A 24341-nucleotide genomic window follows, 5' to 3' on the forward strand; every position below is an offset into this window, starting at 1 on the left:
GGCCGCCCGTGGGGGCCTCGGGGCCAGGCGCCCGGCGGAGGGGCTTCCGCCCTCGACCTGCGTGATCACACGTGCTTTGTTTTAGGAAAACGACCTGAAAGCTGGACAGTCCTCGGGTCCCTTGCGACTAAAACATTTGGCTCATTTTATCCCAGAAACAGATGCAATTCCCAATGAGCATGGCTTTTATCCGGGGGGTCTTGGGAATTTCTAAGAGGCTGCGCTGTGCTCGGGTTTGAACCTGCCTGGGCAGCGGCTGTGGGCAGCGGCAGATGGACCCCGCCCCACGGTGACGCCGTCGCAGGTGCACGAGGGTCCGGGAACGTTTGTCGCTTCCACAGCTGAGGCCGCGGCCGAGCGGGGCGGCCCTCGGGGGCGCCGCCGTGGGAGGGGGTCTCTCTGGGCGGCGCCTGCCCCCTCCCCCTAGCACGGGGAGCCCGGGCGTCCCTGTGGGCTGACGCAGATGGGGGCAGAGGGCGGGGGGCCCCAGCAGCAGAAGGGATGGGGGGCGCGGGGTGCAGGCTGCGGCTCCGGGGCCCCCGGCAGCCCCGCTGCGTCTCCGCCGCCATCCCGCGGCCGCCCCTCCCTTGCCGTGTCGGGAACGACCCAGTCGCCCAGAATCCAGGGCCGCGCCTCGGGCGTCTCCAGCCGGCTCCGTCTCCAAGGACCCATCGCGGCTGGGCCGGGACGTGAGCCTGCTTTGTGGGGGACGCGGTTCAACTGACAGACTCCTTACTGCGGGGTGTTTAAGACCATAGAGAGATGCAAAACACTGTGCTCCAGAGGGGACCCCCCAGTTCAGCGTTTCCGTCCGGATTTAATTTATGGCACGTGGGTCCGCGCCCACCGAGTGCCAACCTCTGAGATGGGCCCTTGGGGGGCGACTTTGAGCAGAGACGACAGCGTCCCTGCCCTCCCTGAGAGGGGGCACGTAGTGGATTTGGGAGGGCCCTTGGGGCAGGGAGCTCCCGGGAAAATCACGCGGTAAACCGGCGCGTGCAGCCTGGGCCGAGCCGCAGCTTTGACCGCAGGTTGCAGGATGTCCGGAGGGTGGAGCTCGTCAGACCCGGGAAGGAAAGCATTTCTGCTCTCCTGCGAGAAGTCTGCCAGACCCCCTCCCGAAGATGCACAGAGAAGGGGCTGTCAGGAAAAACGTGAAGTAAAGTGTTCAGTCGGGGTTTGTCTCCGGGTCCTACCATGCTGAGTGGGTCCCCAAGTTTTAGTGATGTGGTTTTACTACTTTCATTAACTTTTTAAGTTGGAGGAAAATTTATAGTGAGATTATCTGCACTTATAGACAGTGGAATGCATAGACTAAGTGTACAGGGCAGTCAGTGGGGTTTTTTTGGGGGGGGTAAATTTTTATCTTGGTAACAGATATGCAACCTAAAATTTCCCATTTGAGCCACTTTCAAGTATGTACTTCATGGGTGTTAATTACAGTCACAGTTTGTGCCATCACCCCAGCCATCACCAAAACTGCCGCCGCATCAAACAGGAACCGCAACCAACCAAGCCTTAACTCCCCACCCCCCACCCTCCCGGCCCCGGGTGACCTGAATTCTAGTTTCCGACTCTGAATTTGCCTAGTGTGGTTATTCCGTGCTGGTAAGATCATACAGTATCTGTCGTTTGTGTCTGGCTTCTTTCATGCGGCACGATGTCTTCTGGCTTCATCAACGCTGCGTGCATGTGTGCGTGTGTGTGTGTGTGTGTGTACCTGATTTCTCCTTACAGCTCGGGAAACCCCACTGTGGACAGACCACATCTGTTTCTCCACTCAACTGCTGATGACACTTGGGTTGCTCCCATCTTCCAGCACTTGTGAACAAGATATCTGGTGTGCAGATATCTGTTCAAGTCCCTGCTTTCAATTCTTTGGGGCAAGATGGCCGGATCATGTGGTCGTTCCACGCTTAACTTCGCTTATGTACAGTTTTGGCAAATGCACACACCTGGGAAACCCAGTCACCCCCCCCCCCCACCTTTCGCCTCTGCCCCTCTTGCAGAAGCAGCCACTGATTGGGTTCTGCCTGCCCAGTAGTGCTCCCTGTCCTAGCGCCTCATCCGGTGGAACCATGCTGCCTGCCACTCTTCGGGGGCTTTCCCTGCGCGGGCTCTGGGCTTCTGCACCTGTCAGTGATCCTGGTCCGGCTGCAACGAGGCCGCCCACGTGTGACGGGGAAGCCGCCGTGGGGTTCCTGTGTCAGGCTCCACATGCCTTCGTTCACTGTGGACAAACACCTGGGAGTGGAGTTGCCGGGCCATGGGGTAGGCGTATATTTAACTTTTGGAGAAACCGGCATTTTCCAAAGTGCTTGGAGAAATACATTTATGTATCATTATCAGATCACCCCTTTGCCTTTCACCCACACAGTGAACAGAGTGCCATGGCCGTGTCCACACCGGGGCTGGGTCATCGAGGCCCAGGGAAGGGTCTGTCATTACAATAACTTGGAGCCTTAAGACACTAGACACCTGTGACTGGAAGGGGGGCCGGGGCCCCAGCTGTCCCCCTCGCTGTCTGTACCAAGCTTGTGACAGTGGGGGAGCAAGTGCTGGGGGAAGCTTGTCACCTCCTTTTACCCCTAAAACGTCCACAGACACCAAAGACAGTGCCTGCAGCTGCCTGCAGAGAATTTACAGGCTACCATTAAATATGGACCTCATTGTTCTTCTGCACCATTTTTCTGGGAGCCTACAACTGCTCTAAAAAATAAAGTCCATTAAAAAAAAGATGTTATAGTTAAAAAAAAATGTGGATTTGAAAACCTTCTCTTGTCTTTCTAATTTAAAAGGCAGGTTAAACTTGCAGAGCCAGGCTTGTGGCTTTTCACGCAGAATGAAATCATTCCCTTTTTTTTTTAATGCCTCCTACGGGTGATGGTCAAAAGCCGGCATGTCTGTTGCCGGGAAAGAGGCTCCGGGTGTCACCCCGTGAGGAGCTGCCTCTGTGCGGGGAGGCGAGCTTGTTAGGGGTGTGCATCGGTGTGAGCGCGAGTTTGCACAAGCACTGCTCCCCACGCCGGGAGTCTCGCCTGCTGCCCCTCTTGCTATATTATGGGAGGAAATGATTCTTGGGAAGCTCTAAGAACAGGCTCTGCCCACTCTCCCGAGGGGAGGCCCGAGGACAGAAGCCCTGCTCGTGGCCTCAGGGGAGCGAGGCCGTGTCCTAACCTGCTGTCCGGCCTTTCAAACTGTGGGACACCGGTGTCGGCCCCGTCTAAAGCCAGCTGGCACGCGCGGACCCAGGAGGTTCAGAACCAAGCCCGCTTGCGCGACAGCCTGTCACACGAGCCGGCCGACGGCAGCTTCCGGAACGCCTCACGAGCCGGTGGGGTTTCCAGGGCAGCTGAGCCATCAGAACCCGACGGTCACCCCCATGCCAAGTCTGGATTTGACCCTGGAAGGTTCCGGGTCTCTAGAGAGGGTTCCTTTCCTCAGAAATGAAACTGAAAGGGTGGGTTTTTTCTCAATTCACCCCTGACCAAGATGGCCTTCACTTCCCCTTGGCTTGACTGCACTGCAGCCCCTGACGTCTCTCTCACCCCAGCCCTTCACCACCCTCATCTCCTGCTTCCCCTCTCCCGGCCCTTACAAACTACAGGCGGCCCAAGGACAGCAAAAGAAGATGCTCCAAGCCAAATGGCCTGATGAGAAAAGCAATAAATCACTTACCTCCCCCCCACCAGTGATCAAGCCCCTAAGCTTCCCCCAGCGGTTTCCCAGGGGCCCGGCCTGCCCTGAAACCCCTGCCGTTCCTTGTCTGGACAAAGCTGGGTTCCAGTCTCAGCCCCCTGCTGTGGGAGCCCTTGAGGAAAGTCATCCTTGTCCAGTGAACATCATCTGGCACAATTTTTTCTTTGACATCCCAAACTCTGAAAAGCTGATTAAAGAGGCTGTGCAGGGCTTGAGTGTCCGGTTGAGCTCAACACGGTGTGGCCACCTAAGAAGAGACTTATTCAATCGAATAACATCCACAGAGAGGACAGCAACACAGATGCAGATGAAGGGACAAGGAGCTCATCGCCTGCACCCGGGGGGCACGGGGGTTTCCGGATCACCGCAGGGCGGTTTCTACCGGGAACAGCTCTAAGGAGTAACTCATTTGGGTGTTAAGTTTTTAAAAATACACCCTGTGCACTTGGGCTTGCTCACATTGGCTGCGTGAAAGCCGAAGTGTGAACCTCTAGGGAACTGAATTTTGCAGATGGTGGAGCCTTAGAGATTAGAATCCACAAACTCACAACAACCATGTGACAACCACAATCGTTCAGGAACTATTTATTATTAATTGCTCCAACTGGACATAACATCGTGTGACAGTGACCATAAAAGGTCTCTGTTATGAGCATTCTGGTTCATTTTAAATGGCAGAATTCTTAAAAAAGTCACAATGCTGGCTTTGGGATGTTTGAAATCACTGTAGAAATAAATGTGTCCAGCTGAAGGCTTAAAGAGAAATATAAAAGTACAGAAAACAGTTTTCGTGTTTATTATTACCGTCTTGGTTTCGATGGTCCAGTAACGATGGCCGGTTCCGGGGGGCCGGGGATGCCTAAAACAGCTGGATCATGGACTCCCGCGACTTGCCGACACCGACCCACTTGACTGGAAGGGCAGTCACCGTGTCGCCATGTGCCGGAGCACGGAGACACTGTATACCTTTTCTTTAATGCCCCGTCTTTGCATGCAATTAATCTGGGACGCAGGGCTGTTTTTCCACCGGTGGAAATATTTTTTTAAATTCTGAAGTATAGAGGTGGCCCATGTCTGGGGAGGGAGGGATCGAACCCGGGCAGCGGGGGTCAGGCGGTGCCTCCTTCCCGCCTCCCCCGCAGTCCCTCGGAGACAGTCCCCTAGGGTCGTCAGGTGCGCGGACCCGGGTGCTGGAAATGCACCTTCCCCGGGGTGGACGCACCATCTATCATTCTGAACCCCGAGAACTAACTGCTCCCCAATTCCACCGGCGGGAAGGTGGCCTGGGGCGTCCGCCGCGCCGGGCGCCCCTGGGAGGCGTGGTCAGCGCGCGCCGGGCGCCCCCTCCTCACCCGGCCCCGCCCGGCCCTGCTTCCCCGGACTCACCTGCACGCCCCGCCCCCCCAGGTGGGACCGACGTCCCGCCCGCCCCCTCCTCCCGCGCCGGGCACCCACCTGCCACGCCCACGTGGTTCTCCACGAACCGCACGTAGCCCTGCGCCTGGGCCGGCAGCTCCTCCCACGTCCTGGCCCGCGTGGTGTCGGCCTTCCAGCCGGGCAGCGCCTCGTACTCCACCTCCACCTTCTGCAGAGTCTCCTGGTTAGCTGCGGGGAGGCACAGCGGGGCGGTGAAGGGTGTCCCCCACTTCCGGGGACTCTGCAGCGGCAAACCCCTCGGGCACCCAGGGGCCGGGGACAGGCGACCGGCCCCGTCGGGTTTTCTAGGCGCTAAAGGGACCAGCGGGCGGCAGTGGCTTCAGTCACCGGCCTCCTGGGGGCACGGAGGATGCGTCCACCTGGGACGTGTGTCCACTGGACCACTCACTGGAACGTCCCGAGTGACGTCAGCCCAAGAGCACCAAGGGCTGCGTGGGAAATCTCAGCAGGTCCAGAATCCCACGGTGAGGGCCGGTGTCCCCACAGCTCCCCCAGGGCACAGGCCCAGCCCCACACAGCGTCCCCGTCCTTTGCCACTTATTGGCAGACAAGGCTGGGCCCAGACGGGCCCCTGCAGCGGCTCACACTCAGCCCCAGGCCCTGCCCGCCGTGTGCCCTCCCAGGGCCTTTTAAAAGAAGAGACGTGTGGTCACAGAAACCCAGTTAGGTCTTACATAATCTGACTGGAAAGTGCGTTTTCTTGGATGAAACAGTCGTTCTCGTTTGTGTGGAGCTTTAGGTTTTCCAAAGCAGCTGGGCGTCTGCTGAGGCCTCAGCATCCCGAGGCCCAGGGGTGGGCCTTTTACACCGGGTAGCCGAGGCCCGGCCCGGGGCCAGTGCCGAGCTGGCTCCTGCTTGCCCTTCCAGGCTGTTCCCTACAGGCCCTTCCCAAGCCACAGGACGCAGCCTGCAGCCCCCACAGCCCCGGCCAGGCCTCGTCTGGGCCCCATCTTCCGGGAGCCCCACTGTGGTGAGAGCCCGGGGACGGCACTGAGTTTTCACGACAACCCAGCCCAGCACAGGGCCTGGGTGCGCCGTCTGCCTTCCTCGCCGAGGAGCCCGATCAGCTCTCCTTTCACGCACCTGGAAAGTACGGAATCCTCTTCCCGTTCAGCTTGTACGAAACGCCGACTTTGATCTCGTCCAGGGTGTCCAGGATGTCCAGCTTGGTTAGTGCCAGCCTGTCCGGAAACCAACAGACCAGTCAGAGCCCTCGAAGCGGCCAGCCACGGGGGTTTCTGTGCTTTGACCCTCGCCCCCTTATTTCTCTTCTGTTATTTACAGAGACTAGAAAAGAAAGATGAGAGGGTCCCGGGGAAATGCAGCCGAGAGGCAGGTGAGCGGGCAGCAGTCCAAGTGCCCCCCTGCCAACCCCTGCAGGTGCTGTGAGCACGTCTCGCTCATTCCCGACACCCGTCCCCATCCCTGTGTAACTGCTTGTCATCTCCCTGATGACCGCGATGCAGCCACCGTCCCCGAGTCCTCCGTCGGCTCCAGGCCTGTGCCGGGCCACCTGCCCGCTCCCCTCCCTTTCTCCTTTTCCCTGCCCTCTGTCCCGGTGGGCAATCCCGGAAGGCCTCTGGAAGCAGAGGCACCAAGGGGTGCTGGCCCTGTCCTGCCTGAGCCCCTGCTGGCCCAGCGCTGGGGACACTGCCTGACCTTCTGCCTCCTGAGGTCAGCATCACGCAGGGGTGGAGTCAGAGGTCAAAGGCCACATTCTTAGCCAATTGGTTGTTCAGTCTCACAGGGCCGGACCCTGCCACCCTCTCTGGGGTCACTGGGAGATGAGGGCTGCTGGAGATGGGCCCCTGCTGAGGCCCCTGGAGGGGCTTTTCACCTGGGAGCCAGGCCCCAACCCAAGCTCAGGTTCCACTGTTGATCTATTTTGGGGGGCTGGAGGAGCATCACAGTGAGCCTGTTCCCATCTGGGGTCTTGTCATCCTTCGGAGCTGTCACGGGTTGAACAGTGTCCCCCCGAGAGAGCCCGGGGACCTATGACCACAGCCGTGTCTGGGAGTGGGGTGGGGGCAGGTGGGGTTGATTTGGTTTAATGAGAACATCCCGGGGTAGGGGTCCTCACAGGTGGGAGAGGGGGTGCTGACGACGGGGAGAGCATGAGGCCCAGGTTTTAAACCACCTGGCTTGGGGGACATTGTTGGGGCAGCCCAGGGCACCGCGGCCAGGGTGAACGAGATGATGGCGTCTTGTCTGGGACGGTTGGTGGCTATGGAGCCGATAGGATGAGGCAGAGCTGGGTGTCAGAGACCTCCCTGAGGGGTACTTGTCTGCAGATGCTGCCCATCGGGCACGTGGCATGACAGAGGCTGCTCCTTGGTTGCTCCTGGGTAGTCCCGAGACCACCTGCCAGCTCGTCTGCCCGTCAGTCCCTCCAGGAGGGTCCCTCACTGACAAGGCCAGCTGGCCCAGCCCCAGCCCCAGGGGTGCCTGCCGGCCCTGTCCGGCTCCCACGCCTGCTCATGACACACTCTGGGGACTCCGTGCTGGGAACGGCTGCACCCTGCGCCCTCGTGGGCACTGGGCCATGCATGGGGCTGGGCGGGGTCTCCCCCATGGCCCCCTGCCCCACCTGTGAGCACAGACGGGCCCTCCCAGCTCCTGAGATCTTGACAAGACCAAAAGCTGGACAGGAGTCGGCAGCAGCTCTCACGACCACCGCGATGACCCGCCCTCTGCAGTGGATTCGTCTCCTGCTCGCGGCAGTGACGTCCCAGGATGTCCCGCCAGCCCTGGGCACGGCACGCGTCCTGGGGAAGCTCCCACCAGCTGTAGCAGCCACCTCGGCTACGTGGGCCTTTGTTCAGGACACTGTGGCTGTCCTTCCCGCTTAAATCCACCTTTGGCAGCTCCCTGCAGGCCCTTTGTCCCGCCAGCCAGAGGTGGCCCCGCTCAGCTCCCCAGAAATGAGCTGCACTGCTGCTGGCCTCGGGGCCTCTCGGGGCAGCTTGGAGACTCCTTAGTGCGGGAACTTCAGCTGCAGCACAGATCGCATTGGGGTGGGTGGGGGCTGTGCAGGTGACTGGAGACTGATAAACAGGCGCTGATTCCTCGACCCTGAACTCCCCCCGATGCAGGCAGTGAGCCCCCCGCACGCCTGTCTGCTCTGGAGGCACCCCCGCCTTCCTGCGCTTGGGGCCGAGCCCCCCAGCAAGGCCCCCCACAGGCAGCCCTGAAGGTGAAAGGCTGGCACCGGGGCGCCCGCGGAGAGGACACAGCCTGTAGCCCGGAGCCGCCACGGCAGGCGGAAGGTCACCCCGTCACCCTCAGCCGGGAGCCCGCGCGTCGGCCACTCGGGTGTCTCACCCTCTGTGCATGTCTGCCACGATGGCCAAAGCGCCGCGCGTGTTGATCGGGGTTACAGAGAAACGTTAGCGAGTAGGTGAGCTCGCAGACACCGAGTCCGCCCAGGATGGTGAGGGGCCTTGCCCGAGGGCTGGTGGTGCTTGGCGGGGGCAGCGTGCTCTGCCCTCCCCAGCCACGCAGGAGACCGGGCAGGGGGCTGGGCGTGGGACTGGGCCCGACCGGGGACCCCGCTGCGCAGAAGGGTCCAGTTAGGGTGCTGAGAGCCCTGCGTGGGGGCTCCCTGCGGGTGCTGCCGCCTCCCCTGTGGCCCCCGCCCCTCGCCCGGGCTCCGCTGGCCCCCCTGCAGCGTGGGGTCGGCCCCAGTGGCGGCACGGGGACGGTGGGTCCGAGGGCGCTTACGCGGTGAAGCCGTTGATCATGTGGGCGTATCTCAGGATGACCAGGTCCAGCCAGCCGCAGCGCCTCTTCCTGCCCGTGGTCACCCCCCACTCGTGGCCGCGGCTCTGCAGCAGGTCCCCGATCTCCTGCGTGCAGCCCAGGGCAGGCGTCGGTGCAGGGAGTGGCCGGCCAGCCTCGCTCGGACCCCGCGAGCTGCTTCTCCCCCGTGGCGGCTCCCCCACAGGCCCGGCTCCCCCCTCAAGGCTGGGTCCCCCCACGCCCAGCTATCCCCACACCCGGCTCCCCACACGCCCGGCTCCCCCCGCCTGGGTCCTCCCATGGGCCTGAGTCCCCAGCACGTGTGTATCCAGTCAGGCCAGGGCTGCTCCCATCCTAGTGAGGTGGGGGCCCAGGGCACCCCGACCTGGCCCTGTAGCTTAGCTTGGGGGGGCAGGGGCAGGGGCGGGCTTGTTTCTTTGCAGCATCCATTGCCCCCACCTCGATGCTTTTCTAGACAGCGCGCCTGGCCCCGGCACCTTCTCTCCGTCTCAGGGACAAGGTCACAGGGGAGGCTGGAGGGGAGGGTGGTGGCCTGAGCTCCCGGGGCCGGCTGGTCCTCACCAGGTGGGGGACCTGCTTCGGGCCCTGACTGTCACTCGGCCGTCACAGGGATCCGGGCTGCTGAGGCCGCCCCGAAGGACAAGGGCAGAGGGAAGGGGCCCAGGCCCTTGGGGACCTCCTGGGGCCTGCGCTGTGGGACCGTCAGCTGCGCCCCATGGACCCGGGAGGAGGGCCTGAGTGCCCGGCTGTGCTGCCCCTGCCATGGTGGCCGTCCCCACGGGTCGCCCGGCACTCACGTTGATCTGCTCGGTCGGGAAGGCCCCGATGCCCACGCGGGTGCTGTAGGCCTTCGCCACGCCGTACACCTCCCCTATGTTCTGTGGGGGGATCCCCAGGCCCGTGCACACGCCCCCCACGGTGCAGTTGGACGACGTCACGAACGGGTAGGTCCCTGCGAGACAGACCAGGTTGTCACGTGGGCCCCTGGGTGGGGGTCACCGGGCCGCTCTGAGGGACCGCCCGGGGTGTGGCCCGCCCGGGGCGCCACGTCCTGGGCCGTAGCAGCTCACATAGGAGGCTCAGGCGAGGGGCAGACCGGTGGCTGTGGGGCCCAGCTGGGACGCTCAGCCTTTCTCTTTTCTCTTTCCCTCTGAGGCTGGGGGACTGGGACGTGTTATGGGATTATCATGTCGCCTTGTGATCTTGGGAACCTGCTCCCCGGCTCCCAGCGGCCACCTCGTCTCTCCTGGCAGGCGCGGAGGGGAGGTTCCGCCAGGCTGCGTGGCCGCTGGGGACAGAAGGACGCGCGGCCGAGGGACAGGCTTACCGAAGTCGATGTCAAGCAGGGCCGCGTTGGCGCCTTCCACGAGAATCTTTTTGGGGGGGCCATGGAGTGCTTCGTACATGAAATACACGCCGTCCCGGACCATGGGTCTGATCTGCTCGGCAAAGCCCTGCGGGAACGAGGAAGGCGAGCCTGGGCCGTGCGGCCGCGGGCTGCTTCCGGGGCCTTCTCAGACGCAGGGCTGCTCTGAAAGCCCGTCCCGCGTCCCGCGCACCCCGCCCCCTGCGCACCCCCGTCCCGCACCCCTCGCCCTCCGTCCCCCGCGTTACCTTGAGCCTCTTGAGCTGACCCTCGACGTCGACTTCCAGGGCAGGGAACATGGACTGGTGCTGACGAGCCAGATTCCTGAATCTGCACAAGGAGCACCGTCGGGACCCCTTAGGGCCCGCACTCGGAACCCCGTCCCTGCTGGGCCCCCCAACACCCCCCTCACTGGCTGCAGCTCTCCCTAGGTGGGAAGGCTCGAGGCACCTGGTGGAAAACTCGTCAAAATCCGACAGGAGGTCGCAGACGCGGAGGCCCGTCCGGGCGGCCTTGGAGGAGTACGTGGGCCCGATCCCCTTCTTGGTGGTGCCGATGCTGCAAGATGGGGAGGGCCGCCCTGAGGACTGGGGAGGGGGTGCCCTGGGGACTGGGGAGGGGGTGCCCTGGGGACTGGGGAGAGCCGCCCTGAGGACTGGGGAGGGGGTACCACAGGACCGGGGAGGGGGTACCACAGGACCGGGGAGGGCCGCCCTGGGGACTGGGGAGGGGGTGCCATAGGGCTGGGGAGGGGGTGCCCTGAGGACCAGGGAGGGGGTCCCACAGGACCAGGGAGGGGCCATTCCTGATGTGTACCCCCACTGTGGCCCCAACGAGACAGCGTCTGTCTCTTTAGATCGAGCCACGTCCCGACCTTGAGACCCACGGTTCCTGGATCTGATGTTTCTGAGCCCAGTGGATGACCAGCAGGTGTGGCTGGGAGCAGGTTGGGGTGCCATGGGGGGGGAGCCCCAGCTTTCTCAGCCACGTGGTTTCAGTGCTTCTGACCCCATCCAAGTGACTGGCGCATGGCCAGCCCGGCCCAGAGTCCAGGGGTGGACGCTGGTGTGGGCCCAGGGACAGGGACACACACGGGCCACGGGGCTCAGGCAGCCGAGGACCCCGAGAGGGGCGCCCGGGCAGGGTTTCCTGCAGGGCCATCCTCCCACCTGGCTTCGGATGGCCCCCGCCCCAGGACCAGATGCCCCTTCACCAGCTTGCGTGACTGGGATGTCACTCAGGGGGGCCCAGCGGTCCTTACGTCTTCCCCTCCTGGGCTTGACGCTGTACTTCCTGGAGGCCATCGACCGCCTGGTGGAAATCAAACACTGTCCAGCAAGCGGGGGTCCGGGGAGCAAGAGAGAGGAGGCACAGGTTTAGGGGCGAGCTGCTGCCAAGGCTCCCAAGGAGTGGCTGACACGGGACAGGAGGGCGATGGGCAGCACCTGGCGGGAGCCGAGGCCTGATTTCTGCCTCCGCCTGGCTCGGGAGTGACCCGGCCCCAGGGTCCGTGTCTGTCCCACTGGGAACCACCGTATGTGCTCCGCGGCGCAGGGAGGGGTCTGCACCCAGCCCCCCAGGGGAGACTCACCCAGGTGGGCTCGGTCAGAGATGATGAGCCTCTTCTCCCAGTCCCGCAGACCTGGGGGCACCGGCGGAACAGGTGAGGGGCAGCGCAGGGGGCTGGGGACACCGCCCCCAAGGATACCCTTCCCCCATGGACACTCCCCCCTCTGTGGACAGCCCCTCCCCCACAGACATCCCTGCCCCGCGGCCACCCCTCCTCCCAACTCCCGCCCAGGCCACAGCAGAGAACCGAAGGGACCCCCGGCTCCCAGTGAGCCATGGACCCACCCCCACAGTGCCTGCCCTGTGGCACCCTGTCCCCTGCAACCCCGGGCTCTGAGTCCCCAGGCCCCTGCGAGGGCCTCAGACGCGCTTGCTACCTGCCCCCGAGTGCCCGGCAGGGGCCCCCTCCCTGCCCCCGAGTGCCCCGGCCAGGACCTTCCCGGAGACATGGTCCGAGCATTGGGGTCCCCTGGGGAGTTCTGTGAATAGGAGACCCTGGGCCCCTTCCGAGAGGCAGTGTCCAGGCACCCTGGGCTCGGTGTCCCGGCCAGTGCCCCCCGTGATGTGCAGTGGCCACGGCCGGCGTGTGGCCTTCCTGCAGGGAGCAGCAGCTCCGGGAGGCATCAGCTCAGGGGTGCCGGGCCGGGCCCCCCTCTGGGCCCACCTTTCTTCTCGTTCTTCTCTGCTTCTTCGAACAGGCCGGGCAAGTGGATGACCACACCATTGCCTGCAACACAGGAGCACGAGAGCCTGGGCCGGCGCCGGGACACGGGGGATGCAGGCTCGGGAGTTCGCAGGGAGGGCCGAAGGAGATGGGGCCTCGTTACAGGGGGGGTGACTCAGACCCTACGCAAGCCACACCAGGCGCCAAAGGTCACCCAAATGCCACGGTGCCCTGAAATAGCCACAGCAGGGCTGGGGGAGGTTGTGCAAGCCAAGGGGCAGCCAGGCGAGTGCTAGAATGTTCCGCCTCTGGCCGAGCGAGCCTTTTGGGGACGCTGTGCCGACCCTCCGCAGATGTTCCCTGGTGACCTGCCGGGCCTGGGCTCTGTCCCCCAGGCCCTCTGAGACCAGGCGGGCGCCCACCCAGGCCAGCAGTGCCCCCTCGGCCTGGTTTCCTGCCAAGCAGGGCCCGGGTCCGGCAGAACGAGCCGGGAGGCCGAGAGGCTGCCTGCAGCAGAGGCCGGAGCCGCCCGCCCGTACCCCTGCCCACCGGTGCCCCTGCCCGCCTTGCCAGCCACCAGCCCCGAGGCCAGGGGCAGGGGCTCAGGGGCGCAGGTGGGCTGGCGGCCTGCCTCGCTGGTGAAACATGGAGTCGCCCCGCCGCTGGGAGGGCCGGGGAAGGCTCTCGGCTGGCGCTGGCCCCCGCTCTGCTGGCCCTGGCCGTGTGCGGCTCCCCAGGGCGCCCTCTCAGCCAGCCAGGCCTGCGCCCTCCGCCGGTACCGGGCAGGAGCCGGCCGAGCAGCGGGAGAGGGTGGCGAGGAACACCAGCGAGGCTTTTCCGCAATTGTGGAAAGAGCCGGAAGGAAACGTTCTGGGAGTTCTGAGCGTGCGTCCCGGGGGCCTGGCCTGGCCTGGGGGCCCGGGAGAAGCTTCCCTGAGCAAGGGGGTCTGGGGCCAAGAGCTGAGCCGGGGACGGGGGGGCAGCGCCTCCTGACCAAGGCCGGGGAGGACCCGAGTCAGGGGAGCAGGAAGACGCCCTGCGCGAGGCTGACGGGGAGCAGGGGGTGGGGAAGCACAGTCCTCTCCATGAGGGCTCCACCGCCACGCTGACCAGCCTGTCACACGCACACAGAACTCACACCCACGCATATGCATGCTTGCTCGCTCGTGTGTCCACGCAGGCACACAGGTGCACGCACACGTGCACACTCACAGGCACAGATATGCGTGCACGGCTGCGTGTACACACGCTCCCTTGTACACACACAACACTCACCCACACCAACGTGCACGCCCACTCCCATGATGCACTCAGTGTGTGCACGATACACTCCATGCACATCCACACACTCATTTACACACATCCCCACCGCTCACACGTGCACACTTGTGTACACACAGCTGCATACCCGCACAGGCGCCGGGCTCCCAGCAGGCCTTGCTGTGCGCTCCGGCCTGGCCCGGCTCTGGTGGGGCCGTGGCCCCTCGGCTACCCCCGGCCCCGGCACTCACCTATGAAGGACATGGCCTTGGTGTTGATGATGCCGCTGGGCAGCAGGTGGAAGTCGTACTCCTGGCCGTCCACCACCACCGTGTGGCCGGCGTTGTTGCCGCCCTACAGCAGAGACGCGGCTGACGCGGTGGGGCCTCCCCTCGGGGAGCCCTGGGTGGGCGCTCGGGCCTCGAACGGGGCGCAGTGATCTGCGGAGCCACCCAGGGCCCACCCACCCACAGGGCCTGGGGGATGCAGTCGTGGGGGCCCGACCCTTCCGGAAACCCAAGCTCGGGCCCTCACTGCCCAGCACCGCGGCTCCCCACACGGCCCCGGGACAGGTGGGGGACAGGTGGGGCCACAGGCTGGCCAGCAGGGAAGCGACTCCCAGGCCAGCTGTGTTCTGGGGCCGTCTGGGCAGCAGGCCACCCTCCTTCTAGAACCTGCGCTGACCGTGGGCTGAAGGCCACTGGGGGTGGGGTGGGGGGACACTGGGTCCACTCAGAGCTGCTCGGGACAGGAGGGCGCGGCCAGGAGTTGCAGGGCCCAGCCCCGTCCTGCTGGTCCACGCCTGGGCCCAACTCCAGGGCCTCAGGGGGTCTTGGAGCCTCAGCCTCGTGTCCTGGGAGAAACTGGGATGGAGTAGGGGGGCAGCCCCCACGAGGCGGGACGGCCACGGAAGCTCCCCTGCTCTGACATGGCTCCGGGGGGCAGCCTGACAGCCACAAGCAGAGGCCGGCTTGACGGGGCCATGGGGGTGCCCCCATCCCCCATCTGGGGCCCTTCCTGCTCTTACATTGCAGGTGCAGGTCAGCAGGTGGGGGGACGGGAGCACCTGGAAGGGCTCAGGGTGAAGACACTTCGACGACAGGGACGGGAGTGCAACAGGGGGACCCATACCCCATGTGTCTGTGTGCCGAGGGGGGCCCCGGGCAGGCAGGGGGCCCACACCCCACGTGTCTGCATGCCGAGGGGGGCCCCGGGCAGGCAGGGGTCCTGCGCCCCACATGTCTGTGTGCCGAGGGTCCTGGCTGCCCCAGGAGGAGCAAAGCTCCTGCAGGGCCCGGGACTGGCCTGTGGTCCCCACTGTCCCCGCAGCGGGGGTGCCTCTGGAGAACCCTCGGGAAGGGCGGGCAAAGCTGGGTTCCGGCCCCAGGAAGGGCAAAGGCTGTGGGCAGGGGCGGCGCGGGGGCCCACATCCTGGTGCCGGTGCCTCCCCGCCCCGGCCCGCCCCTGGGGTCTGGCCCCAGCCCGGGCTTCCTGCCCTCACCCCACCCCCCACTTCTCATCTCTCCCGCGCCCCCACCCGGGAGGCTCCTCCCACCGGCGCTGCCTCTGGCCCCTGCCCCGTGTCTAGACAGGACCGCGCCACCCGCTCCGGCACCAAAATAGAGCAGGCCGGGTACCCGGGGACGGCCGGCCAGAGGGCGGGGGCAGCGTGGGGCCAGGGCCCGGACCCCGCTTCACGCATCGGCCAATGCAGCGCCCGCCGCCACCTGGCTGCTCCCTGGGCCTCACGCGTGCTCCCCGTCTCCCTCGTACCGGCCAAGCCCCTCCATGAGCGTGGACGCCCGTAGGGACACTGCAGCCTCGTGCATCCTGCTCTCACCGAGCTGCGTGCACAGGGTCACCTGGCCCAAGGACACCTCCTGCCTTTGTTTGGAGTAAACACGGCTCCTAGGGACAGGCCAGGCCGTCGGGGGCCAGCGGGTGTCATCCAACCCCAGGTCCAGTGTCTGGGGGCTCGGCCACAGGGCACCCCAGTGGGCACACAGGAGCCTTGAGGTCCTGCCCTCTGCCCCGCCTCTGCTACTCTGCTGTGGCCCAGGAGACCCCACCCAACAGGGTCTTCCCGAGCATGGGGGCAGGTGATCGGGTCAGAACCCATCTGCACGGGCAAGGGGAGAGCCGGGAGAGGTCTGGGGGCCCCCAAGGCGGTCAGTAGAAGCCAGCCCCCCGTGGCGGGAGAGGGGCGTGGGCGGCCGCTCCCAGCACCCCTGCTCTGGGCCCGCAGCCGGGTTTGGAAAACCTCCTGCAGGCTGGGCCGAGGGCAGCCTGGGGCACAGGCCCCAGTGAGGGTCCGAGGGTCGGGGGACCAGGAACGGCTCTGCCTCCGTCTCACAGGGCCTGGGGGCAGCCCCCACCCTCCTTCGGGATGCTGGCTCCAGGTCCTGCCCCCAGGGGATCAGAGAGATGGGCACTTGGTGGGGGGGTACATGGTGAGCTGCAGTCACCCCTGAAACAAGGCAGCACACTCCCTCGGCCTGGGGGTCTCTCTCCTCAGCTCTCCCCCAGAGACCTGCTGCACCAGTCATCCGACCGCAGGACCCCACTGCGGGGCACCCTGGGGCTCGCCAAGAGCTGCAGGTCACCCGCCCCCTCCTGCCGCCTCGGGGCCACGGTCAGCACCCACTCGTCCTCCCCTCCCAGCGCCAGCCCTCAGCTGGCCCTGCCCGGCCTCCTCGGCGGGAGCCCCAAGCCCACCCACCCCTGCGGTCCCCGGCCCAGTCCCCGAGGGCACCCCTGCTGCCCTCCCTGGTCCCCTCCCTCCCAAACACAGAGGCCAAGGACAGTCTAGAGGCCCACGGGCCCACTCCACTGCCTCGTCCCTGCCCCCGGGGGAGTCTGGGCAGCCCAGCCCCTCCTCAGGGCAAGGAACGGATGGAAGGGCCTGAGGCAGCCTGGACCTCCTTGGGGGTCGGGTGCGGGCCCTGGAGGGACATGGGCAGCCTGTCCCCAGAGACAGCGTGTATGGTGGCCAGGGCCCTGCACCTCAGACACCCTGTACCCTCTCCGCTTGCCTCCTGCAGCCAGAGGGCCCGACACATGGCTGCTGCCCCCACCCGCCCTCCCCCACCCTCCCCTCCCCCGTCCTCACCTCCATCCTCCCCCACCCTCCCTTTCCCTCCCCTCCCCCGCCCTCCCCTCCTCTGCCCTCCCCCGCCCTCCCCTCCCCCACCCCGCCCTCCCCTCCCCCGCCCTCCCCGGCTCCCTGAGCTCCCACCCAGTCAGGACACCTCCTCCCTGTGCCTGCCCCGCGGCCCGCAGCCGTCCCAGCCTCATCCTCCGGCCGCCTGCCCCCTTGCCCCGTTGACCCTCTGCCCTGCCAGCCCCCCTCATGCCCCGTGTGACTCCTTCTCTGACCCCCACCCCACCAGGATGACCTGGAGGGACCCCCTTTTTCCTGAGGAGGCCCCGCCCCCCCCACTTTCTCCATGCAGTGTGGCTCCGGGTCCCCAGCTCTGCTGCCCCTCAGCCAGGCCGGGGGCCTCTGCACCCGCCTGGGAGCCCCAATTTCCTCTCACCCTAGTAGCGAGCCCACCGCTCCCAGCCCCCCAGCTCAGCTCACTCCAAGGGCACAGAGTGGGGGGCCAGGGCAGCTGTGGGCGCCTCTCCCCGGCCAGGAGCAGCTCGGGGCTGGGAGGCCTCTCCCCTGCCTGGCTGAGCTCCTGGCCAGGGCCTGGGGGCCATGGATGGTCCCGAGAGGCACGTCGGTGAGTGACGGGGGCAGGGTGGGGGCAGGGGCCTCAGTTTCCCCATTTGTAAAGGAGTGGGGCAAGAACCGTCCCTGCCTTGCCGGCTTGTGTAGGGGCTTGAGGAAGAGCACGCTTGGTACGGCAGTGGGGTGGACAGGCAGCTGTGCGGAGAGCCCGGGCTCCTTCGGGCAGTGTGGAGGGCTGGGAGAGAGGGTGCCAGTGGGCCCTGAGTTGGGCGATGGGGGCCGGCCTGGCTCTGCCCTTGGCTGGTCCGTGGGGCACAGGGAGCAGAGCTGACCCTCTGGCCGAGCAGCAGAAGCAGGCGGGTGAGCTGAGGGACTGGTGACCAGGTCCAGAGCCATCCCCACGCTGGGCAGAGGGGGAGAGAGCGAGGGTGCGAGGCTGACCCGCTGGCGGGGCTGGAAAGAGGGGCGCGGGGCACCCTGGAGGGACAGGATCTCACTGAGCACACGGCAGGACGCCGGTGTGGGGATGGCAGGGAGCCCGAGGGCCACCTCCGGTGCAGGCAGGGGCCTCCCGGGGGAGAGGGATGGGCCCCACAGGCCTGGGTGAGGGCAGGGAGCACCGACTCCCGATGCCAGGAAGAACTTTCCAGGAATCCACAGAGGGCAGGCATGGCCCGACACCTCTGAGGCTTCCCTGAGCCAAGCATGTTTGGCCAGTTCCCCTCCTGGGGGGTGGCTCCGAGCCCCCAGCCCTCCCCCAGGGGCTCAGGGACCAGGCCCCAGGCCCTGGAGAGGAGCTTGGGCGGCCACTAGTACCCACTTTGGGCAACAGCCCCCAGGCATGGCAGCACCGACACCTGAACCCCAAAGCTGATCCCTCAATGCCCTGATCTGTGTCACCCACAGGTGGCATGGCTTGGCATGGTCCTGGCTGGGGCTGTGGACCACAGAGACCCTCGGCAGTGGCCCCGGGGTGCCTGGTGCCCATTGGAGCAGCCCGGGCACCGAGGACAGCACAAGCTAGCAGCGGACCCGCCCGTGCCCTCAGGGGACGAGGACTTGCTCCCTCTCCTTGTTGCCATCTCGAGCCACTGGGTCCCTGGCCAGAAACTGGGGACCCTCCCTCTCCCCACACCTGAGCAGCTGCCGTTAGTGGGGACCCCTCAGCACCTCCCTGCCCCTGGCCCAGCCTGGGGCCCCCTGCCCTGTCCCCTGCCCCCGCTCCTCCTTTGCCGGGGCCGCCCCCTCCCCTCAGCTGATTCCACCACATCACCCGTCTCCCCGGGCCCTGGGGTGCTCAGCCCCCTCCACTGGGCAGATGCCCCAGGCCCGGGCAGGCCACAGCGACTGGCGCAGGCTGGGGGGTGGTCCCCGCGGCCCTCATCCCACCCTGCGCGGGCGTCCCCCATGTGAGCCGAGGGCCGGGAGTCCCATCTCCCAGCATGCCCCACCCCCGGGGATCGGGTGTCCCCAGCTCAGCGATTTGTATTTATAGCTCGGCCCCTGGCCCCCTGCCCTGGAGGGGTCCCTGGGGAGGGGTGGGGGAGGAGCTGTGGGGGGGGAGGGGAGAGGGCCTCTCTCTGGAACCCAGGGGGGGTGACGGGTGGAGGGAGGGTGTGGGTGCGAGCAGGTGTGGGCGCCCGCTCCGGAGGGTGTCCCCGGGAGGGAAGGAACCCAGCGGTCCGTCGGGGTCAGGGCAGGCTCCAGGCTGGGAGGATGGGGGCGCCTGGACGCTGGGGAGGGGCTCTCGGGTGGGGTGGGGGCCCCGCGGGCGCACCTGGCAGCGGCTGATGATGTCGGCGTCCGCGGCCAGCAGGTCCACCACTTTGCCCTTGCCCTCGTCCCCCCACTGCGCGCCCAGCACCACGGTCACCCGCGAGCCCGAGGCCGCCGCCTCCTGCTGCTGCCGCCCGCGCTTGACGCCGCCGGCGCCCGGGGGCCGCTCGTTGGAGGCCCGCGTCCCCGACATGCCGGGCTGTCGCCGCTGCTGCTGCGCGGGCCCCGGCGCCCGGGCCATTAAATGGAGCCGGGCCGGGGCGGGGGGCGGGCCGGGGGCGGGTCCGGGCGGGCGCCGTGACGCGCCTGGGTGACCTCGCCGGACCGCCCGGGCCCCGGTGGCGCGCGGCCGCGACGGGGCGCCCCTGGGGAGGCTCCGCGGGCCTGGTGGGGGCTGCCGTGCGCGCCCCGACCCCACCTCCGCCGGGCCCAGGGTCTCGGGGACCAGAACCTGCGGGGCGCATCGCCTCCACCTCGGGAGTTGCGGTTTGCGACCTGGCGGGTCGGTGCATTCGGGGCGCACCTGCGGCGCGGTGAAGCCCCCCAACCCCACCGAGTCCCGGGACGGATGCGGGCGCGTCCCCTGGTGGCCGAGGACAGCGTGTGCTCACCCGCACCCCCACCCGCACCCACCCCGTCCCCACCGGCAGGGGCCACCCAGGACCCGCCCCCAGTGCAGGAGGCTGGGGAAAGGCCATCGGCTCTCCTCAGGGCTGGGGTCTCCTTCCTGCCTCAGCCTGCAGACGGACTGGCGCCCCAGGGCAGGGAGGTTGGGGGGGTGCAGGGCTCTGGTATCCATGGGCAGGCAGGTGGGGTCCTGGGGTGAGCCACGTCTATCAGGCCCTCACCCCAGGTTCCCAGGAGGGCCCCTGGTCCGTACCCTGGGCTGTGGGTGCAGAGCGCCTGGAGCCAGTGCCTGACCCCTGCACAGGGTCCAGGGACCCCAGGCCCAGAGCCCAGGAGCCCAGGGAGCCCCGACGCTGGGCAGGAAGTGGGGGAGCCAACTTTGACCGATTTGGCAAAGGTCACACCTGGGGAGTCGGATCCCAACACCCAGCAAAGAGCTGCACCCTGGCCCCTTCCCCACTGTCTCCCCCTCCCCCCAGGGTCCCTGGCCCTGCCCCCACCCTGCGGTGAGCGCTGTTCCCAGCCCTGGGGTCCCCGAGTCCCCGGAGGTGTCTGTGTGACTGGAGCCCACCGGCTGCCCCCTGGCTCCGACCTGGGTGGGTTACTCAGGCTCCCGGTGCCCCAGCCCCTCTTTGGTGACTTGGAGACATAACAGTGCGTTTCCAACCACGTCACGTTGTAGGTTACGACGTCCCCAGGAGAGAGACGGGCTCTATGTGGAAACGCACGTCGTGGGCCTTTGGGGGCTGGGAAGCCTCGGGGGTGACTGAGTGGGCTGAAAGGGGGGTGCAGGGTCAGCAGCCCCGGGAAGGTGCGAGCAGGTGGTGGGGGTGGGGGGTGGGTCCTCGCAGGGACCGCAGCTGTGAACGCCACGAGGGTCCAGCAAGTCCAGAGCTGGCGACGGGGAGGGGGCGGGGACTGAGGGGTGGGAGGGGCCCCGGGGACTGCCGCTGGCTGAGCCGGCCCGGAAGAGGTGGCATTGGGCCGAGCCACCAAGGAGGAGGAGGATGCTTGGTTTTGTTTGTTTTTCTCAGACAGGAGAAGTTGAGGGTCTGGGATGCCCCCCAGGGGCCCCATCGGAGGAGGGGGCCTCCCAGGCACCGAGAGGGGTCCCTGGCTCCGAGCCCTCCCTGGGGAGATGCCAGGCCAGTGGGGGTGAGGGGGGCCAGGGGACACTCTCCCTCCCACCTGGGGGCTGCCCCACCCCATGGGACAGATGCTGGCCTGGGGCATCGGCTCCCCAAGCCCCGGACTATAAATAGCCCGCGGCCTGCAGGGGGTGTCAGGAGCTTTTCTAAAAACAGCCTTGTCCAGGCCAACAGCTGGGTCCGCCGGTCACCTGGTCTGTCCCAAATTAGATCCCGGCCCTCGCACCGCTGGCCGGGTCTGTCCCCAGGGTGGGGCTCATCCCGGCTGCCACGGGCCTGCTGATGCGACAGGGCCACGTGGGTCCGACAGGCCCTGGTCTGGCTTCACACTCCTGGGCCACACCTCCCCGGCACCTGCTGTGTGATGCAGCCCGGGACCCAGAACACCGAAGCACACACGTGCCACGATGCTGTCCCCTGCTCCCACCCCAAGCCCTAAGCCGGTCCCTCGAAACAGTGCCCGCCCCCCCCGTGCGAGGCCCCCGGGAGCTCCTGTTCCGTTTCAGTTTTTGATCCTGGTTATAACCCACCCAGTCAGGAAAACGAGGCCCTAGGAGCCCTCATCACACTGCACACCCCCACCCCCAGGGTCTCGGGGGACCCACCTGAGGATGGGGGGAGGGTCCTGCCTGCCAGCGCCCCAGGACCCAGGGCAGGGGGCTCCTCCAATATCCTCAGCCCCGTTTAACTTGCGGGTTTGTGCGGGCCAGGTTGGGGAAGGGCTTTGAGCTATTCAACTTTATAACCATAGCACTGGTGGGTATGTCAAACGGTGCAGTCACTGTGGGGGGTTGGTTTGGGGTTTTCTTAAAATGTTAAACCTGTAGCCCAGCTCTTCCACACTGTTCGGTTTGCTCAAGTTAGTGTGAGGCAAAATACCAGAAATGGATTGGCTTTTATAAAGGGGGTTTATTAGGCTACAAATTTACAGTCCTAAGGCCATAAAAGTGTCCAAACTAAGGCATCAGCAAGAGGATATCTTCACTGAAGAAAGGCTGATGGTGTCTGGAACACCCCTGTCATCTGGGAAGGCGTGTGGCTGGCGTCTGCTGGTCCTTGGCTCCTGGGTTCTGGTTTCAAAATGGCTTTCCCCAAAATGTCTCTGGGCTTCTGTCTCTCTTAGCTTCTCTCTCTCAGCTCCTGTGCATCCTTGCTTGTTCTCCCAGGGCATGTTTCTATAAGCATCTGGGGGTCCTCTCTTAGCTTCTTCAGGGCAAACTCTGGGCTTCATCTCTTGGCTTAGCTTCTCCAAATGTTCTTCTGTCTGCATCTTCCAGAATCGCCAAGTGTCTGGGTCTGTGTTGGCTCTTAGCTCCTCCTGAGGGCTAACTCTGGATTACTTACCTTAACTTCTCTCCAAAATGTCTCAGCTTCTCTGAGCTCCTTCTCTCTGTGAGCTCTCTTAAAGGACTCCAGGAGTCTAATTAAAACCCACCCTGAATGGGTGGTATCACATCTCCTTGGGAATATTCAATCAAGAGGCCCCACCCCAAAATATCGGATCAAATAATCATGGCTCTCCTGGGGTCTGTAACAGCTTCAAACTGGCACACCCCTGGAGCCCACCTGAGAGTGGAAGGTCCCTCCACACAGCAGCTCATTCATGACAGCCGGACCTGGAAGCCAGGCGGTGCCCATTGGGCACTGAGGGGAGAAACCGTGGTCTGTCCACACCCTAAAAAGGAACGAGGCTTGGAAGCTGGCTGTCGTGGATGGACCTGGAGGACATCAGGCCGAGAGAAGGAGCCAGAAGACCATCTGGCATGTGACTCCATTTATTCCAGATGTCCCAAAAAGGCAGATCCAATCCAGAGACAGAAGTCCACTGGCAGGTGCCAGGCTGGGGGTCGGAGCAGGGAGTGACTACACATGGGAAGTATTTTAGGGGTGATGGAAATATTCCCAGACTGGATCAAGGTGAGGTTGCACAACCGTGATAAATTTGAAATAAAAAACATCTTCACACACTTAGGATGGGTGAATTCTTTTTAAATATTTTTTAAATTGTGAAATACAACATTTATGCAGAAAAGTGATAAATTTTCAAAGCACAGTTTCACAAATAGTTAGAGGAAATTTCAAAATACAGTATGGATTACAGTCCAACAATTTCAGTTGTTCCCTTCTAGCTATTTCAATATCTTAGAGACTAAAAAGACATATCTATGTAATGATTCAGGAGCCATAATCATTTGTTAAATCCTATCTTCTCTGTTACAACTCCTCCCTCTCATTTGATCGTTCTCAGTCTTCAGGGATTTCTGGTCAATGACCATTCTAACTTCTTCAAGTTGAAAAGGGGTGTCGACATTATGGGGTAGAGAAATGAAACTTGCTGACAGACTTGGAGAAACTGGTACCTCCAGGTTTCAGGGCTTATCTGGCATAGGAACAATCTGGAGGTCTTAAGTTTCTGAAAAAAAAATAAACAATAACTAAAACTTAGAGAGTCTTAGAGAGAGCCCTGGGTTTTCTTTAGGGTTTTCAAGACTACTGTTGGTTGGGGCTTGGCATATCGTGGCAATTTGCAGTATTTAGCTGAAGCTTGCATAAAAGTAACCTCCAGAGTGATCTCTTGACTCCGTTTGAAATCTCTCAGCCACTGGAACTTAATTTTGTTTCATTTCTCTTTCCCTTTTTGGTCAGGAAGTCTTTCTCAATCCCACGATGCCGGGGCCAGGCTCATCCCCAGGAGTCATGTCCCACATTGCCAGGGAGATTTACACCCCTGGGAGTCAGGTCCCACTTAGGGGGGAGGGCAGTGAGCTCACCTGCCAAGGAGGCTTAGAGAGAGGCCACATCTGAGCAACAAAAATTTCTCTGGAAGTGACTCTTAGACATAATTATAGGGAGGCTTAGCTTCCCTTTACTTATATGTTTCGTAAGAGCCTCAGGAGTGAGGGCTTAGCTTATTAAATTAGGAGTCTCTAATGCTTGAGAGTATCAGGAATTTCCCAGGTGGGGGAGTTTTATAGTTCCATATTTTTTCTCCCATCCCTCAAGGGACCTCACAAATACTTTTCTTTTCTTTTTTCTTAACCTGCCCAACATATTCTGGAATGTACCAGGGTATTATATTAAGCTGTACAGAACTATAGGAGCTCATTTCCTATTCCAGGCTCCATGTGTTTAGGTTGTTTAAATGAACTGGTCAGACAAGTTAAGTCAGATTGTGTGCTACAGACAATTTAAATTTTGTACAAAATAAACATCTCTTCCTCTGGTCTCACACAGGAGGTGGCTTTAAAATACAGACATTATTATCCTTTCCCCTGTGTTCCCATTTACCTTAGTCCCACCCCGCTCAGCTTTGTTCATATCTCTAAGTCTGGTCTCTTTTTCAGCTTCTTTAGCTGCTTTAGT

At 63.9% G+C, this 24341-nt stretch overlaps 1 protein-coding gene across 3 annotated transcripts; it reads right to left on the minus strand.

The window, feature by feature from the left end:
* Positions 1 to 4277: 4277 nt before the first annotated feature.
* Positions 4278 to 19399, minus strand: ADSS1 (adenylosuccinate synthase 1). Of its 3 annotated transcripts, none has more exons than XM_037835232.1 (13): positions 19205 to 19399; positions 14006 to 14108; positions 12495 to 12557; positions 11853 to 11903; positions 11523 to 11589; positions 10712 to 10819; positions 10510 to 10591; positions 10223 to 10349; positions 9693 to 9847; positions 8857 to 8981; positions 6220 to 6317; positions 5155 to 5304; positions 4278 to 4611 (listed from the first exon to the last, which is right to left on the minus strand). In XM_037835232.1, exons 1-13 carry the CDS (start codon positions 19394 to 19396, stop codon positions 4559 to 4561), a joined length of 1374 nt encoding a protein of 457 aa, XP_037691160.1. In that variant the 5' UTR covers positions 19397 to 19399; the 3' UTR covers positions 4278 to 4558. The 3 variants fall into 3 exon arrangements, 2 of the variants coding, with proteins under 2 accessions (XP_037691160.1, XP_037691161.1); XM_037835233.1 differs by having other exon boundaries at positions 11523 to 11572; positions 19205 to 19224; XR_005216581.1 differs by lacking the exons at positions 4278 to 4611; positions 5155 to 5304 and adding an exon at positions 8458 to 8687.
* Positions 19400 to 24341: the final 4942 nt, after the last annotated feature.

The sequence above is a fragment of the Choloepus didactylus genome, chromosome 4, assembly GCF_015220235.1.
Source record: "Choloepus didactylus isolate mChoDid1 chromosome 4, mChoDid1.pri, whole genome shotgun sequence".
NCBI lineage: Eukaryota > Metazoa > Chordata > Mammalia > Pilosa > Megalonychidae > Choloepus > Choloepus didactylus.

Excerpts from the sequence above, each read along its gene's own strand:
- ADSS1 (XM_037835232.1), bottom strand. The coding sequence starts at position 19,396 with ATGTCGGGGACGCGGGCCTCCAACGAGCGGCCCCCGGGCGCCGGCGGC. Across the intron at positions 10,350-10,509 it reads GTCAGCTCAAGAGGCTCAAG|GGCTTTGCCGAGCAGATCAG; the intron begins GTAACGCGGGGG and ends TCGTTCCCGCAG. Across the intron at positions 8,982-9,692 it reads TCCCGACCGAGCAGATCAAC|GAGATCGGGGACCTGCTGCA; the intron begins GTGAGTGCCGGG and ends GGCTGCACGCAG.